General features: G+C 51.7%; 1 protein-coding gene across 2 annotated transcripts in view; it reads right to left on the bottom strand.

Annotated features, from left to right (window-relative positions):
* Window positions 1-6062: 6062 nt before the first annotated feature.
* PALM (paralemmin) overlaps window positions 6063-17283 on the bottom strand; it is a 30485-nt gene continuing 19264 nt past the window's right edge. The window contains exons 5-9 of one of the 2 annotated variants that reach the window (XM_036740895.1): window positions 16010-16151; window positions 15019-15040; window positions 14340-14399; window positions 11894-12025; window positions 6063-10225 (exon numbers count right to left, since the gene is read on the bottom strand). In XM_036740895.1, coding sequence (XP_036596790.1) covers window positions 9693-10225; window positions 11894-12025; window positions 14340-14399; window positions 15019-15040; window positions 16010-16151 — 889 coding nt within the window. In that variant the 3' untranslated portion in view covers window positions 6063-9692. The remainder of the gene's footprint in view (window positions 10226-11893; window positions 12026-14339; window positions 14400-15018; window positions 15041-16009; window positions 16152-17283) is intronic. The other variant, XM_036740896.1, reaches the window with a different exon arrangement.

Raw genomic sequence — 17283 nt, forward strand, 5'->3', positions numbered from 1 at the left:
CACAAGACTTTGGATAGCTCATTGTGGCCTTTACCTTTTGCTAAAGCCTACACAGCAGGTTGGCAACCCCAGCCTGGTTTCTCAAGGACAAGGCCCCGCATTTAAGGAGACATCATTCCAGCCACCAGAGGTTGCTGCTCAACCAGAGTGAGCACCAGCTCACATACCTGGCCAAAATTTCACAGGCCATCTCTCTCTGCCTTGCCTCACCTCAACTCACCAAGTCCAAGGAGGGCTCTTACCTATAGGCCTATATGTTTACCAGTGAAGACTGAGGCCAAGAGAGGGCATGAAGGGTATGCTGGGGACGAGCATGGATTTAGGAGCAGCTGGGCCACGCTGATAAGCCACTGCCTAGAAGACAAGGAGGAATTCCAAGAACCCCTTGTCCCTTCTGGCCCCCAATGAAAGGGAAGCCTCGGTTTCTTCATCTTTAAATGGGCAGATCCTACTAGCTGACTTCTAAGGTCCCTTTCAACTTGGACATTCTGTGTTCTGTGTTCTAAGGTTTTTCCAGTTCTAACATTCAACATTTTTATATTATTTTTCAAGCTCTGACATTCTGTATTCTTTGTTCTACGGTTTTTCCAGTTCTAACATTCAACATTTTTATATTATTTTTTAAGCTCTGACATTCTGTGTTCTGTGTTCTAAGGTTTTTCCAGTTCTAACATTCAACATTTTTAGACTTTTTTTTTTAAAAAGCTGTGACATTTGGTGTTCTTTGTTCTAGGGTCCTTTCCAACTCATCTAGCATTTTTAAATTTTTTTCACGTTCTGACATTCTGTGTTCTGTGTCCTGAGAGATCTTCCCAGCTCTGATATTCAGTGTTCTATGGTCACACTCTCAGCACTGATATTTTGTGTTCTAAACATCCTTTCTAGACATTCAGTATCCTATCACAGCAAACCCCACAGTCTGAAGGGCCCTCAGAGGCCTCCTGGGCCAACCTGCACCTGAATGAGGTTTTCTTCTAGAACCTACCCACTAAACAGTCACCCAGGGTCTGCTTGAAGGCCATCAGTGAGGAGGACCCCATTTCTTGAAGCGGCCTGCTCCCCTTTTGAGATATTTCTCCCTGTTGGGAAGTCACATAAAGCGGATAAGGAGTTTCTGACCTCAGAGCTGAAACAACTCCACAAATCCCAGGACAGCCTGATGGGGAAGGGGCAGAGGAGAGATATGTAAATCCTGCCCTGATCCATACAAACGCTCAGCCAGAACAGTATGGTACGGTGGATAGAGGCCTGGATTTGGAATCAGATGACCCAGGCTCTAGTCCCAAAACTGGTACTTACTACCTCTGTGGACAAGCCCCTTCCCCATGCTGGGACTTAATTTCTTCAACTGTAAAACTAAAAGGGTTGGACTAGAACATCCCCAACATCCTTTTCATCTTGAAACTCCATGATTTTACAAGTCACGTACTTCCACTTACACATACAAGGACAATCCCATACAAACTCTCCTATTTACACAATGTACTGTCTCCTTCTACACCCTTCCCATGCAATCTCATACTCAGACATACATTTACACAGATGCACTCTCCAAATACACCCTCCCCCACACAAACGAAGACATTTACACTCACATTCAGAAACACCTGTTCAGACTTAAACACAAACGTATTCATAGACTCATGTACAGAATTAGGAAGTTTAGGACTAGAAAGGACAATTAGCAATCATGAAGTCCAATCTTTCAGGTACACAGAGATGTACACACACACTCTCACAGAAACACACAAAGACAATTATCCCTGTCCTATTACCCATACAAAGACAATCAGACAATCTCACCCTCAGAGGCACATACAGAAACAATCACGCAGACCTCACCCCACCCCTTTCATCTCTCCATAGTCCCTCTATGCCAGGGGTCTCCTTCCCTTCAGAAATTCACTTACCGACCCCAAGCTGGATCCCTCTGTTCCTCAGATACCGCTGGCTCAACGTTCTTGGTCAGAAATGACCAAATGACCGCTCCCAGCTTGGCCCAGCCCCAACCACCCTCCCTGGGCCCCGCCCCAGCTGCTCAGGTTGCCAGGGAGGGGAGCAGGTGTGGCCTGAGAGCCTGGCTCCCCTGTTCCCTTGCCCCACCCCCCTCAGGGGCTCCTGAAACAAAGTCCAGGTCCCGTTGGGCAGGAGGGGCCAGAAAGATGATATCTTCCCCCCTACTTCAGGTGGGCAGAATTCAAGGGCTGGGGTGGGCACGATGCCCAATACCAAGGCTTCTCAGCGGTTGGGGCCCTGTGGGGTCAGCCCTTGGCCCCCATAGGCCCCACGCGATCTTATCCTCTCTCTTGCCTCCAGGCTTGAAGAACAGGGTTCATTCATAGCTTGTCAGGGGCTGAATAACACTTAGAAATTGCTGGGATCACAGATTCTGAGCTGGAAAGAACCTCAGAAATCACGTAGTCCAACGTCCTGATTTTATAGATGAGGAAGTAGGCGGCCCAAAGGCAGGGGATTTACCCAAAGGCATTCTGACCTGAAAGGTCTCAAAAATCCAGGGTCTTTAGAGTTCCAGAATCCCAGACCCAGGAGGACCCTCGACAATGGAATCCCACCTAGATCCCTGAACCAGAATTCCCTCGAAATCTCTGACAAGTGGCCATGCAACCTCTGCTTGAAGACCCCTAGTGATGGGGAACTCACTACCACCTGAGGCAGCTCTCTAATTCTTTGTAAGCTCGGTCTTACAGAGAGCCTCTTGACCCAGTGCTCCTGATTTTGACTGCTGAGGCCAGACAGAACAAGGCTGACTCTTTCCCTACAAATGTTTCCTCGGATACATGAAAAGAGAGGTGATGTTTCTTCCAGGCTAAGCCCTTCTACCCATCCAGCAGACCTGCCTCCCTCTCTGGAGGTCCACTCTCTGGACCTGATTTCCTCCCTTCCCGTTCAAAGCCACCTTTTCCCTAACCCCCTGTCTGGATAACACTCATCTGGATTCCAGAGAGAGGGACAGGGGCTCCTGCTGATATTGCTTATAGAGACTCCTCGAAGACAACATTGGAGAGGGGAACGAAGACTGGGAGACAGGGAGCAGTGTTCTACTCCTGACCTGGCCTTCCCCGCCCTCATGCTGGTTTTTGTTTTGTTTTGTTTTTGCAGGGGGGAAGGCAGGGCAATTGGGGTTAAGTGACTTGCCCAAGGGCACACAGCTAGTAAGTGTGTCAAGTGTCTGAGGCTGCATTTGAACTCAGGTTCTCCTGACTTCAGGGCCGGTGCTCTACTGGCTGCACCACTTAGCTGCCCCTAGGCTGGGTTTCTTTTAAGTGCTTCTCTCCCCATTCAGATTCCCCATTTATAAAATAAGGAAGCTGGATTTGAGAAGCCTCTAAGGGCCCTCCTGGCTTTGACATCCTGTGTTCTAAAGTCCCTCTCAGCTCTAACATTCTATGTTCTAAGGGCCTTTCCAGCTCTCTAAGGCCCCTCCCAGCTCTGACACTCTGTGTTCTAAGGGCCCTCCCAGCTCTGACATCCTGTGAATGTTCTAAAGCCCCTCCCAGCTCTAACATCCCATGTTCTAAGTCCCCTCCCAGCTCTCACATTTGGAGTTCTAAGGGCCCTCTTAGCTCTCTAACGGCCCTCCCAGCTCTGACGCTGTGTTCTAAGGGCCCTCCTGGCTCTGATATCCTGTGTTCTAAGGGCCCTCCTGGCTCTGATATCCTGTGTTCTAAGGGCCTTCCTGGCTCTGATATCCTGTGTTCTAAGGACCCTCCCAGCTCTGACATTATTTGCTCTAAGAAAACCAAAGGTGGGTCTGCCTTCCAAAAACCAAACAGGCCCATCTGTGTGTCTGGCTGCTTCCACTTTCCAGAGTTCTTTGACGTCCAACTTAACTTTCACAACCACTCTGCATAGGAGGCGGGGAGGTATAATTATTCTCTTATGGGGGGGTCCAAAGAAAAGAAGAGTCCATAGTTATTCAGTAAGTAATCAGCATAGGCAGGCCTTCCCACTTCTAAAGTCGAGGTCTGGGCATGGGGAGTGTAGGGCTCTAGGAATCCAGGCGGCAGAAAGATCACGATCTGGTGGCTGGTGGGGAATAGGGTGTCATTGAGGAGTGGGGGAACAGTGGGGCTCCTACCTGGATCTTGGTCGTGGTGCAGAGCACCTGCCACGGACGTGGGTATCTCAACATTGAGGGGGAACGGCTTGGGCTAGGTCTAGATCAGGTCAGGGCCAGTGGGCACCCAGGGCCCAGAGATCGGTCTGGAGGAAGGGGACAAAGAAAAATGCAGGGTCTATTTTCCACACCTTCTCTCATTGCCTTTTCACAACATCCCCTTGAGGGAAGAAGGTGATGAGAAATACAAGCAGTATATCCCCCACTTGGAACTCTCCAAGACCAACTCTCCCTGAACTCTCCCCTTCCCCATTCTGGTTCTTCAGATTTGAATGTTTCCATTGGCTTCTGATTTGGCGGCAGATACAGTTACCCTCATTTCACAGAAAATGAAAACTTAGGTGTTGAGAAGTGACTTGCCCAGGGTCACCCTGCAAGTTGTAATACAAATGTGACACAATAACATAATATTATGTATAGTACATATACAGCACTTACTATGTATGTGCCAGGCACTGTGCTAAGAACTTCACGATTATTACCTTACTTCATCAGGACTCCTGATTTCCCCCACCAGGGGCTCTTTCCCACATCCAGTGTTACTTCCTCAAACACTCCTCCATTACCACCAATCATATGAAACCCTGGCTCCCTGATCCTTACCCCACATATAGTATCCCAATGATCTACGATTGGAATGGCCAGTCTGGGGATGTAATAATATACAGGTGTGGGGCTCCCAGAATGGCCCCAGCTCATGCCCTGTCTAGCTAGACTCACCCACAAGACAGGTGAGTCTAGACCTGAGCCCCACCTTCTTCCCTGTCTAAAGGCCCAGAATAAAGGGACCAGTTCCCAAAGGGATGCCTAGATTCCCAAAGCAAGAAGGAACCTCATAAGCCAGCTCGTCCAGCCCTTCTGCAAACAGCCATCCACCTCATCACTCTGGGCCCATTGCCTCATCTGGAAAACCAAGGGGATAGACTAGCTGACCTCCCAGGTCTAGTCTAGTTTGAAATCTATGGCCCTTCAGGCCTAAATCTCTGAATAATTCACTCTTTCCCCACCCAATACCCTTAGCTCTGCCCCCAGTCTGACTAGATCAAGTCTAATCAAAATTTCAGCTATCTTCTCTCCCATTGTGGCTAGAACACCTTCTCTAAGAGCCAAGGCTTAGAGGAATCCTCAGAAATGTTTTCTCCCAGATCTCCACCAGTCTGGCCCTGGCTCATTTTCTTCCCTATATAACTCCACTGGCCCCTTTCCCCTTCAAAACAGGAACTGAGGTAGTTCCTCTCCCCACAGGTGAGAGCATATCCTGGGCAGGTAATCTACAAGGAAGAAGCTAGGGAAAAAGGGATGAGGATAGGACCGCCATCTGGAACCCAGACAGTACCCAGGATGGGGCAAGGAAGCCCCAGGGAAAGTATGTCCCCCATCTGGAATGTCCTGACAATACTGATGAACAAACTTAATGAAAAACCAGGGAAGCCGCAATTCCTCTCCTGTCTCCTCAGCTCCCTCCCAAGCCTCCCAAACCCTCAAGTCTTCATCCTGGGCCCCATTCGCAGCCTTTCCAAATAAAAGTGAAGGTTTTGTTTTGGACAGCAGAGAAGGGGAGTTGGAATTCATGGCTCAAGTCTAGACTCACCTGTCTCGTGGGTGACTCTTCCTAGACTGGGCATAAGCTGGGGCCATTCTAGGAGCCCTGCACCTGTACCCAGCTCCCACTTGGAAAAATGTGACCCCAAAGCGGCTTGGAGCAAGCTTCCAGAAAGATGGGAAGTGTTGGTTAGAAGCCCCATGGATATTGCATCAGCAGCTATGACCAGAAGCCACCTCTTTTTATGACTTAATCACCAGGGTTTCGTAGGGACACACCTACCAGCATGGGGCCCCAGGCGCCAGCTGCCTAGGGTCCTGCCTCCTCCAGGAAGCTCTTCCGGATTTTAACCCTCCCCAAGAAAGAGATCAGGGAAGCTGGTAGGGGCAGGCTGTTCACACTGTTTATTTGCATCTCCAAAGGGGGAGGGAGGAGAGTTTTGTGGGGTAGTTTTGTCGGTACAAACAGTGAGTGGAACTCATAAGGGCCTTTTCACTGAAAGAGGGCAGAGAGAAGGAAGGACACTTATGGGAGGCACAGAGTTGGGGCAGACTTTGGGTAGGGGGACAATCAGCTTTAATGACATAATAAACAAAGGAGGGAGGTATAAAGGTGCCCACACCTTCCCTCCCTGCTCGGGTCTCTGGGCCAACATGGACTAGTGGAAAGGCATTGTGGGGGTGCCGTACCCCTCCCATACCAGGGGCGAGGGCAGGGACCTGCCTGGCCAGGCTGGCCTGGAGGGAGCTCACCCCCACTGGGCCCCAGGGGTCTGTTTCAAGACATGGCCCATGGGGTCTGGCTCATGGCACTGAGCTGGGGGGTGGGGAGAGGTCTTGGGAATTCAAAGCCAACATAGATTGGGAGACAGGAAAGTGTGTGCACGCGTGCATGTATGTGTATACATCATGTGTGTGAAGAGGGCACCCAAAATCATTACCACAGACAACTTTGGGTTAGAGATGGCTCCAAGCAGTTGAGGGGGATATTTCTAGCACATACATCCAGAATTAGAGGGAGGGGTGGCAGCAGTCAGGGATATGTTAGATCAAAATAAGAGGAAATCATGTCTATTTTCATACTGAAAAACTGCCACACAAGTATCCCGGGTACATACATAATTTCATATTTAATATTTTGGAGGGAAAAATATCACTAGCATTGAAATCCTTACATTAACTCTATTCATACCACATGGGACACCAGTCAGGACTGCCAAAACCCATGTGGTTAATGATGGCCTCTAACCTTCTGTGACCTACCAGTCCAATAACCCTGTCAAAAAAGGAGAGGTTGGCAGGGCTTCGTCTTAGTGGACTCATGCTGGCTTCTAGTGATCACCATTTACTTCCCTTTCTAAATACTTCCAAACCCCCTAGAATACAATTTTCCTGGGCACTGGCATCTAGCTCGTTAGTCTGTAGCTTTTAGAATTCACAAAATTGGGGACTACTGGACCATGGGGTCATGGGTGTGAAAGCAATGTTCTTTCTGGTAGGGGTAACTTGAGCATTCGCAGGGGCGGGGAGTCTTTGTCCCAAAACTCCTTGGTTCACTAAAGGAACGATCACAGGCCAGCCAGGACAGGCCATCATAGACCAAACCCTGATCTGAAGCAAGACCAGTGAAAGCTAGCCTCTGTTCAGCAAGAAGAGGAAGTGGGCCAGGCTGCTCCAGAGGGAGGGGCTCACAAAGAACCCAGCTTCCACACCTGGGCCTGGGGCCTGTATGTAGCCCTTGTCCCTTGAAGTAAGGGCCCAGCTCCAAGACTTTGGGTCTTTCTAGACTATCCTGGGCTAGGGACAAGGGTGCATCCTTTTGTTCCCCACCAAAGCAAAATTGGCCAGCAAAGCAGACAGGAGAAGATGGCATAGGAGAGGGAGAGGGGAGTCTCTTGGCAGCTCCAGATCAAGTCCCCTCCTACCCCGGGCCTGGCTCAGCCAAAGAGAGAAGCACCAGATGGAGAAGGCCCAGGGGATCAAAGTGGGGAGGGAGCATGATCAGCTAGGAAGAAGCATGCTAGGGGTACCCACAACCACAGACAGCCTTGGCTCTGCCTCAGGTGAGGTTGAGTGCCTGGGAACTCACCCAACCTTTCTGCAACTGTACTCCCCTCCTCTAGAGGAAGGGGTTTCAAGGATCTCCAAGAGCCATTGCTGTGGTTCTGTAGGGGTACCTGCTGCCCATAGGTGGGAAGAGGGCCCTGCCCCTTGCCACCCCATGTTCCAACTGCATCTGGCTCACCCTAATCTGGTCCCGGGGGGGGGAGGGGCCTAGCATCTGAGGGCAGGTTTGGTCCAGACTGACCATCTCAACAGCCTAGCCCTGGAAGGCTCCTAGGCCTTTGGAGAGTGTAACTCCCATATGGAGATCTAGACTCACCAGCAGGTTCTAGACCTGGGCTCTGTACCTGAAGAGGGCCTGAGAGTTCACAGCAGCATCTCCAACAATGTCCCTACATTCTAGAGCAAAAATTTACCAAGCAAAACTCAAGACAGCAAGGGCTTTGGAGTCTTTCTGCTGAGGGTGAGGAAAGGAGGCCCAGTTTTCACTGAACCAAACCCCATCATTCATGCCAGGAGTGTTTCTGGGGAAGAACCCTCTCCCTGGCCACTCCCACCCCAGGGCTGAGGCCACATCCATACAGTCTCATAAGTCCAGTTCTGGTTCTCCATCGCTACCTCCCCTTCTTCGGCTGGTTCCAGGTTCACAAGCGCCAGAAAGGAGGAAAGTTCTGGTTTTTGAGTCACCACGCGCAAGCAGGACCGAGTAAAACTAGCTCCTAGGGAGAGCTGGGGAGGAAACACCCACACTGGGAAGTTCCTAATTCATTCACAGGCACAGAGCCAGGGAGGTGCAGAATCCCAATGGGGCTGCCTCCTAGGGGGCCACCCCTCCGGGGGCCACCACTCAGGTCCAGCTCAATGCTTCGAGAACATCCCTCACCTCCAAAAGACAAGTGGGAGAACGGGGCCAGAAACTCAACCCATCCATCCTCTTCAAAGGACAGGACCAAAGATCTAGAGCTGGAAGGGGCCTCGAGGCCATCTTATCCAACAGCCTCATTTTACAGATGAGGGAACTGAACCGGAGAGAAGTGACCTTCCTGTGGTCACAGACACTAAGTAGCAGAGCTGGGCTTTGAACCTGGGCCCTCTGCCTTGAATCCAGCACTCCTTCCACCAGACCACACTTCAGGATAGAAAAGGAGACTTCGTGGACTCCATCTGCAGGCTCGCATTCCCCACAGCCCACCATGCCAGGGTGGGAAGTGGGCTCGGGCTGAAGGCAGGGATTTGGGAGGGCTGACGCTGCTCCATCAGCAAGGTGGGGCTGTGAACCCTTTACAAACCGCACAGTTCTCATCCTTGGTTAAGAAGGGGGGGCAGGGAAGGAAGAGTACATCTGTGTGTCTGTAAATGAGTGAGGGGACTGCGGCTAGGCTGAATGTGTCGCTTGAATCGATGTCTCTGTCTATCTGAATGTCCGTGTGTCCATATGGATGCGCTTGTCTGACTGTGGATCTGGAGTGCTTGTGTGTGTGTGTGTGTGTGTGTGTGTGATTATTGAGATGTAGGCCTGCATAATCTGATCCTGGGTCCCTGCATACAATATTTCTCAGTGTGACCAAATATGTGTGTTTCTGGAAGAATGTGCATCATTCTCTGAGTGTGTCTGGGTGACGGGGCATTGATCTGCGTGTATCTCAGTGTTTGGTGTGTGCACAGGGGTGCAAGTGTGTTTATTTCTGAGTATGGGTGTGTGGGTGCTATTAAGAGTATGTTAAGGGTTGCAGGAGAAACAGGGATAAAGGTGGTTTGTTTTCTGTTTCATAAAGAGATCTTCGTGTCAATAAAATTTGGTGTGGTGTGGTATGGTGTGTGTGTGTATCTACTGTCTGTCTGGTGTGTGTGTGAAGACGCTGGGCCTTGGCAGAATGGCCAGCATGGGCACGGCACAGAGTGGCTCAAAGGCGGTGTCAGGGCCAGGGGACAACGGGCCCTGGGGGCCTCACATTACAGAACAACATCGACAACGCTGTTTCTTCATATCCAGGTCTTTGTCTGCGCTGGCTGTGACGTCTACTGGAGGGCTTTGGAGGCCGGGCTTTTCCCCAACCTGGTTCTCTTCCTTGCTGTCTGGGGCAGTGGTGACCGCGCTGGCTGATGGTTCCTGGGCGCTCCCGTTGGGTGGGGCTGGGTCCTCAATCACCACCAGCTCGGCCTTGATGGTATCTTGTAATCCCAGGACTTTCTTCGTCTCTGCCTCATCCTCCACATTCTGGTAGCCCATGAAGATCATGGTGACTGGCTGCTCCTGGCTCGCCTCAGTAGAGGAGGCCTCTCCCGGCTGTGCCTGTACTCCGGTGATCTCCCGTCGGGGGGTGGACCTGGCCACCTCAGGGGTCCCCCGGGCTTCGGGGGCTGCTGTCACTGTCACCTCGCTCAGCGTCACCTCATCCGCTTTGTGGATCAGCTCATCTACCTCAGAGGAGCTCAACTGGTGAATGCCATTCTCTGCGGTGCCGTCCACTGCATGAACCACTGTAAGAGGGGAGAAAGAAGGAAGGAAGCAAGGGGAGAGAGGAGACAAGACTGTGAGACCTTGGGATCTTGGGAAGGAGGGCTGAACACAGATGCGGCCAGGGTTTGACCTGGGAGCTGGGAATCCTGATGCTGTCCTAAGGTAACAGGTAAAGGTGACCCTAGGGGCTCAAGAGGCCTGAACTTGGATCTAGGAGAATTGCATCTTTCCCTCTTAGTGTAATCAGTAAGGGTCACTCTGTGGAGGTCAAGAGCTTTGACCTCAACCCTGAGAGCACTCAATCTCTCCCTCCTTTGGTAAGTAGCAAGAAGCTCAGAAGGCATGAATTTAGATCTGAAGAAATAATTATCTTCTTTCTGTGGTAGCTGTTGAGGGTGACTCCAGGGAAGACAGAAGGTACCTGAAGGCTTTGACTAAATATCTGGTGGACAAACCCCCTCATTTGGATAGTCCTGCTCATTTCCTGCCTTGGGTGCCCTTGTACAAGGTCCATCCCTCCTCTACCTCAGTTTCCACAACCATAAAATGACAGCGTTGAACACAAGGGTCTTTAACAGCTCTAAGTGCTTTGATTCTAACACCTTCTCTCCTAAGCTCTGAACAGTGGCTTTGAAGCTAAAGGTCCTTTTTGAGAACTTTGACCTCAGGACTTAAAATCACTTTCACCACAACTCTCTGGCCATGGCCCTGAGATGTGGGGTAAAAGACAGTAAACCACCCCCTTTTTATGGATAGGGAAGGTACAGAGAAGGCAGATGACCTCCCCAAAGTCACACAGGCAGTCCAGCAGGGCAGCCAGGGTTGGAATTCCAGCCTCTCTGGCACCTAGCCCCGGGTTCTTTCCCAGCTCAGGGATGGAGAGTGCTGAGTTCCTGCAGCATCAGCAGCCGGGAGCGAGATCCTGTTGGGGGCCCCCAGCCTGAGCTTCCTCTGAATAGAACCAGACAGGGCCAAGCTAGGGGGAGGGGTAGCTGCTGCTCTGACCACTGGGTGGCACCATTGCTCCACCCAATCTGGGCACTGGGCTGGCATGGGGTGAGGGTGAGGCCAGGGCACCAGGAGGGAGCAGTGATGGGTGGGAGGGAATAGAGACACTCAGGCTGCCAAGAGGCTGCAGTAGGGTCAGGGATCCTGCCAGCCCATGGCTGCTATGGAGATGGATCACCTTTCTGTCACTAAGCAACCTGGGTCCAGTTTGGCTGGCTCTGAATCCCCCAGGAATAGTGTCCAGGTTATCGGTGGGAGGGCCCTACAATAGAAGTAGGGGGAAGGGAGGAATAAAGGAGAAGCCTGCCTCAAGAGAAGCATCTGAAGGGAGCCCATGGGCTGTGGGACCTTGGCCACGCTGTCTGGGCCTCAGATCCCCCCAAATGTAAGAGAAGACATTAATGGATTGTAAGCTCCAAGGTGCCTCCTAGCTCTAACATTCTTTGGATGCTAACTCTCCCAGAGCACTAGTGCCCTTCAGCTGGGTGTCCTAGGCTGCCCAGACTTAGTCCCCAGGCTGTGTAGATTGTGAACCAGGCAGGTTGTCAGGGGCTGCTGTGAGAAGAAGAACCCTCGGGTGTAGGGGATCCTCAGCCCTGGGAGGGTGGGGTCCTGGAGCCTGGGTCCTCGCTCCTCCAGGCAGCATCAGGGCCTCATCGCGAGGGAGGCTGGCGGCCTACCTTTCATCTCGTCCTCATACACCTTCACCCCCTGCAGAAAGGGCTCCTGAGGGGGCAGGGTGGTGCTGGACAGAACCTTGGTCTCTCCAGTCACCCTATCCTTCTCCACGGTTATCTCCACAGAGTACATGGCTGAGACATAAAGGGGGACAGGAATTACCACAGGAGCACCCCAGGCCCCAGCCCCAACCTTGGGCCAAGCAGGAGCGAGCAAAGGAGTGAGGCGGGTGGGTGGGTGGGCGGGCGAGGGAGCAGAAGAGAAAAGGCCGAGCAGAGGCGAGAGTGAGACGGCCACACAAGGAGCAGCCCTCCGCTGCAGAGGAAGGAGCTGGGAGTCACAGGCTTCAAGTCCTGGCTCAACTGGGTGACCTCAGGCAAATTCCTCCCTTCTCTGAGCCTCAGCTTCCCCCAACAAGGCATCCGGCCTCCAAATTTCCTCCTAGTTGTGCTGCCCCTTCTCCATGCTGTGGACTGCTTTGGAATCAGAAGACCTGAGTTCAAATCCTAACAGTCCCACTTCTGTGACCTTGGGTCACTTTCCCTTACTGAACCCCAGTTTCTCCATCTGTAAAATGAGGGAGGTGACCCTAGATGGTCTTTACATCCCATTCCACCTTTAAATGCTAAGGATTATACTACATATGTGAATGATATGAGCCTGGCTTCAGAGTAAGGAAGGCCTGGGTCCGTGGCTAGCCTTGATACCTGCTTCTAGTTCTGGCTTCTGGGCCAAGCAGAACAATTCCAAGCCCCTTGCTGTATGATGGCCCCCTCAAAGAGGCCAAGACAGCTATTATCTCTCCATTGCCCACCCCTCGTCTTCTTTTCTCCAAGCTAATAATTCCCAATTCCTTCACCTGATCCTCTTCCAGGGTGTTCCCTCATCCCCTCATCCTCTTCTGCTTAATGACATCCTTTCTAACACATCAATCAATCAATCGATTATTAAGCACTCGTTACGTGCCATCACGATGTACTAAGAGGTAAAAGACAGTCCCTGCCCACAAGGAACTTACAATCTAAGGAGATGCCAAGACAAAGTTTCAGAGCTAAATCCAGGCCTCTCGGTTGTCAGACTAGGGAAGAGAGAATGGGGCCATCACCTGCCATGTTCTGGCCTTCTGCTAGGAATTACTGTGCCTAGTCGTGCCTCCACCGATCATCTAGGCAGTTCTTTTTTCTTTTAAACACAAATGTAGGTCTTATTATTTATCCGTATTACATTTCATCTTGTTCTATCTGGTCCACTCTTCTGGCCTATTGAGATCCTTTGGATCCTGACAGCCATGCACCAATGGTTCATAGCCAGTCTCCACTCCTGAGGGGAAGCATGGAGATGCTCCCTCTGTGGCCTCATCTTCTCCCCTCTTTCCCCAGTCTCCACTCCTGACACTAACAATGGAGATACTCCCTCCGTGGCCCTGTTTTCTCCCCTCTTTCCCAAGGTGATTCTTCTGCTCTGGCTGAGTGAATTTCTTTCACAAAAGGCTCACGGTATAGTCTGGCTCCAAACTCTTACACTCTTCCCAACTGGTTCCCAGCTCTCTCTTTCTCAGAACCCATGCAGCCTTAAGATGAATTGCATGCTGTGTTAACAGGAACTCCCCAGCTTTCCCGCAAGTGTCTGCTGTCACCCCAGGGCCTGGGGCTCAGAAAACTCACTCATCCTGAACCCTGACGTCTCTGACATTGCCTCTACTGGAAGAATGAGCTGGTTCCCTTGAGATCAGGCCAGGCAGGGCTGGGGCCTACACGGGTGACAGTGTCACAGGCAGGAAGGAAAGTGGCTGACCCAGACAGCCGGAGGCACTCGGGACTCGGAAGCAGTGAGGCAGCGTTGGGTTAAGGCTACCATGCGAGTGAGCCCACTCCTCCAAGGAAGGGAGGGTGGTGTTTGAGGGGCAGCCAAAGCAGATGGGCCAGCCCATGAGAGTGGCAGACAGAGTGTCCCATGTGGAGAGACCCAGGGCCCTGAGCAGAGGGACCTGGGAAGGCCTCGGTCCGGACATTCTGCTGCAGAAGCAGACCTGAGGAGTCCTCTGAGAACTCTGGACCAGGCTTTCAGAGCAAAGTCCTTCCTGCCTGGTACTTATTTCCAGCCCGGATCAGAGCTAGGCCCACAGCCAACTCTCAGCAGTCCCCAGCCCCCACTAATCCCAGATGATGAAAAATCCCCAATAATCTAAAGCCCCATCCCCTGGGCCAGTATCACTGCCACAGTGGAATGGTTTCACTAGGGCCATAACAGGCTAGTTAGTCAGCATGTCAAAGATGACCGCATAGATAATCCACACTCCCAGATAACTGAAAGTTGGCTGAATGTCATGGACAGCGATGGAGGTGACAGGGAGGTGGCTCTAGAGGACAATGGACCCCTCCCTGGCAGCAGGGGCTGGCCCAAAGCCCTCCTGGGGGTGCAGAAGGGGGAAAGAGGTTCACCACCTACCTGCCTTCATCATCTCAGTGCCTTCCACCACCTTCATGGGGCTGCTGGTGACTTTCTTCTCTGCTCAGGAAGAGAAAGAATCAGGAGATATGATAGAGAGACGGAACCTAGCCCTGCCCCAACAATACATTCCCCAGAGGAAAAATCCCATATCGCAGACAGAAACTGAGGCCCAGATACAAGGAACTTTGCTCAGAAAAAATATTATCCTACAGTTGAGGGCTGGAAGAGGCCATAGGAATTATTCTCAATTTTCAGATGGGGCCCAGAGTGGGGAAGGCATTTCCCCAAATTCATAGAGACAAGACTTGGATCGGGTCTCCATACCCCACACCCAGGGCTCTTTCTACTACCTAGGGAGAGAAGCAAACAGGTGTAGGTAGACTGGGGGACCGAAGAGACCCAGAGTTGCAATGCATTTAGGGAGACTGGAATCTAGTTCCAGCTCTCATTTTCCTTCCCTGGGTCTTTATTCCCCCATTAAAAACAAAAACGAAGGGTTTAAGGAGGATCTCTGAGCTTCTCCAAGCTAACCAGGCTAGAGCATCCAGAAAGGGACCCCTCCAGCAGTTTCTCCTGCATCCCCATCTCTGGCCACCAGAGGGCACCACACTATCATTCCCGCCTGAATCTTCTCAATGTAACCCTCCCAGCCCCAGGGTGGACCACAGACACTTACCTCTGGGTGAGGCCACTGGGGTCTGCAAGAGAAAACAGAGAAAAGGTCACCCTGAGGTTCCCATGGCGTGGTCCCCAGCCTTCCAGAGACCTAACCTGGCTGGGTCTTGGTATCCCCACCCTCTCCCCACGCCCCATTGCCCAGACCCCACTCCTTTGCACCTGCCCAGATTCCACGGTATTAGCCAGAAAAAGCAAAAAGATGAGAAGGAGCCAGGGCATGCTGGAGACCCAGTTATTAGATTTCCAATGTGAGCATTTGAGTCTCAGAAATCCACAAATGCTAGTTTATTGTTTTATTGATTGTCGAGACTTAAAGTCATGGAGAAAATGTTGTAAACGCAGTAAAAGTGTGTTACATGTACATTTTTTTTAACTCCTGGAAAATGAGTTGTTTTTTACATTCACAGCACCCTCCTGCAGGATGGGGGTGGTGACTCAACATAACTCAGGAGAAGCCCCTGTCTCTAACCCAGCTTCTTTCTGAACCTCTAAAATGCAACTGAACCGGACAATCTACAAAGCCCCTTTGGGCCCCTATGTCCTGGATCCCACTGGATCAGGCGGAGGTGGGCCCACAAAAAGTTGGCTTAGTCAGGGAGGGTAATGAGGTAGGGCCAGGCTCCTGGAGACAGGATCCCAAGGGGAAGAGATGGGAAGCCAGGGGAAGGAAGGAGAGAGAGAAGCAGAGGGTCCAGGAGACTCTGACTTTGGCCCCAGGAAGGCCAGGTGTGTCCTGGCCTGGCTGACGGGGGTCAATGGAGCCATCTTAGGGAGGAAACTGCCTAGGGTGGACAGCATCCGGCTGCTGCTGGGAGGGAGCAGGAAAGAGACACAGGGATCTAAAGCTGGGTTCTGTTCACTCCCTCCAGGAAGCCCTCCCAGAATGACACTCCCCTCCTCTTCGGTCCCTCCAGATCTTCTTAAAGCCTCAAGATTTCCCCTTGGATTGGGGGTTTGCTGAGGAGGGCACCTTGCTGCAGGGACCTCACCTTCTGGGAATTAAGGATCTTCTCTTCCTTCCTCTCCTCCTTCACAGGGCTTGGGGCTGGGGCCTGGGCTGGGACCACCACATTCTCCCTGGGCGCTGGGACAGAGTCCCCTGTTTCCAGAATCTCTAGCTCAGTCTCCAACCTAGGGGAGGACAGAATCCTTGCTGAGGCCCAGGTTATCAGGGAGGACCGACAGACACATCCTGGGGCTGAAAAGTCAGAAGACTTGGCCACCGATTCCCCTCAAGACCCCAGTCTCTCCATAAGTAAAATGGTTGGATGATCTCTAAGCACTACTCTAGTTCTGACAATCTGTGAGTAATAGAGTATATAATTTATCTCTTAGCGTGTTAGCAAAATCAGGGTAATGGCCTTTTACCTAACCAGTCACTTAGAGATCATCTAGTCATCATTTTACAAATAGGGAAACTAAGTCACAGACAGGAACTGGCATTTCCCCCAGGATCACAGCTGGAGTCTGGAGTAGAACCTAGGTCTTGTGATGCCTGGCCTGAGTCACTTTCCAGGTACAAACTGCCTGGGGAGTGGGGGTTGGGAAGGAGGGCCATGGTGGGTGGTAGAGGGAGAATGGGGAGAGCTGGGGAGGGGGAGAGGGAGGAGGACAAAAGGCAGACATGAAGAAAGAAGAGGTAAGTTCCAGAGACCTGCCAGTGGCCACGCCCTCTCTCTCTCCTAGAGTGTCAGGGGAACCAGACCAGAGACACCCACTTCCCAAGCACAATAAATCTCTGGAAAGTATAACTCACAGGACCCAGGTTTTCCCACTGTCCTATACCCCTCCCTTCCCCAAGCCAAACACAGCTGGCTTGGGTGGGGTAGTGAGCCCAAGGGGGTGTGGCTTCCTTCTGGGCTGAGCCAGAGGTCACTCAGCCCCCTGCCTCCCCAGGTGACCACACCCTTTCTACAGCCAGGCACAGCACTTTAGCTGGCCAGCCAACTTTAGTTGTCACAGAGCTAGGTAAGGAACAGGTAGGCACTGCCCCATCTTGGACCCAGGAGACATCCCCCCCGCTTAGGGGAGGACTCTTGTTTGTGAGATGCAAGAGGCCAAAAACCTCAGTGAAGGGGTCTGGGATTGTGGGGGTGTTTAGAGGCTTCCTTCTCCACATTCTCCCTATTTAGCTAGTTTTCAGGAGTCACAGGGAGCCAATAAGGGAGAAGGGAAAGTAACAAGCATTTAAGAACCTGCCAAGTGCCAGGCACTGTATTAAATGCATTACAAATATCCCATTAGAGGAGGGTGCTCTCTCTGT

Source organism: Trichosurus vulpecula, chromosome 1, assembly GCF_011100635.1.
Source record: "Trichosurus vulpecula isolate mTriVul1 chromosome 1, mTriVul1.pri, whole genome shotgun sequence".
In the NCBI taxonomy this organism is placed as follows: Eukaryota; Metazoa; Chordata; class Mammalia; order Diprotodontia; family Phalangeridae; genus Trichosurus; species Trichosurus vulpecula.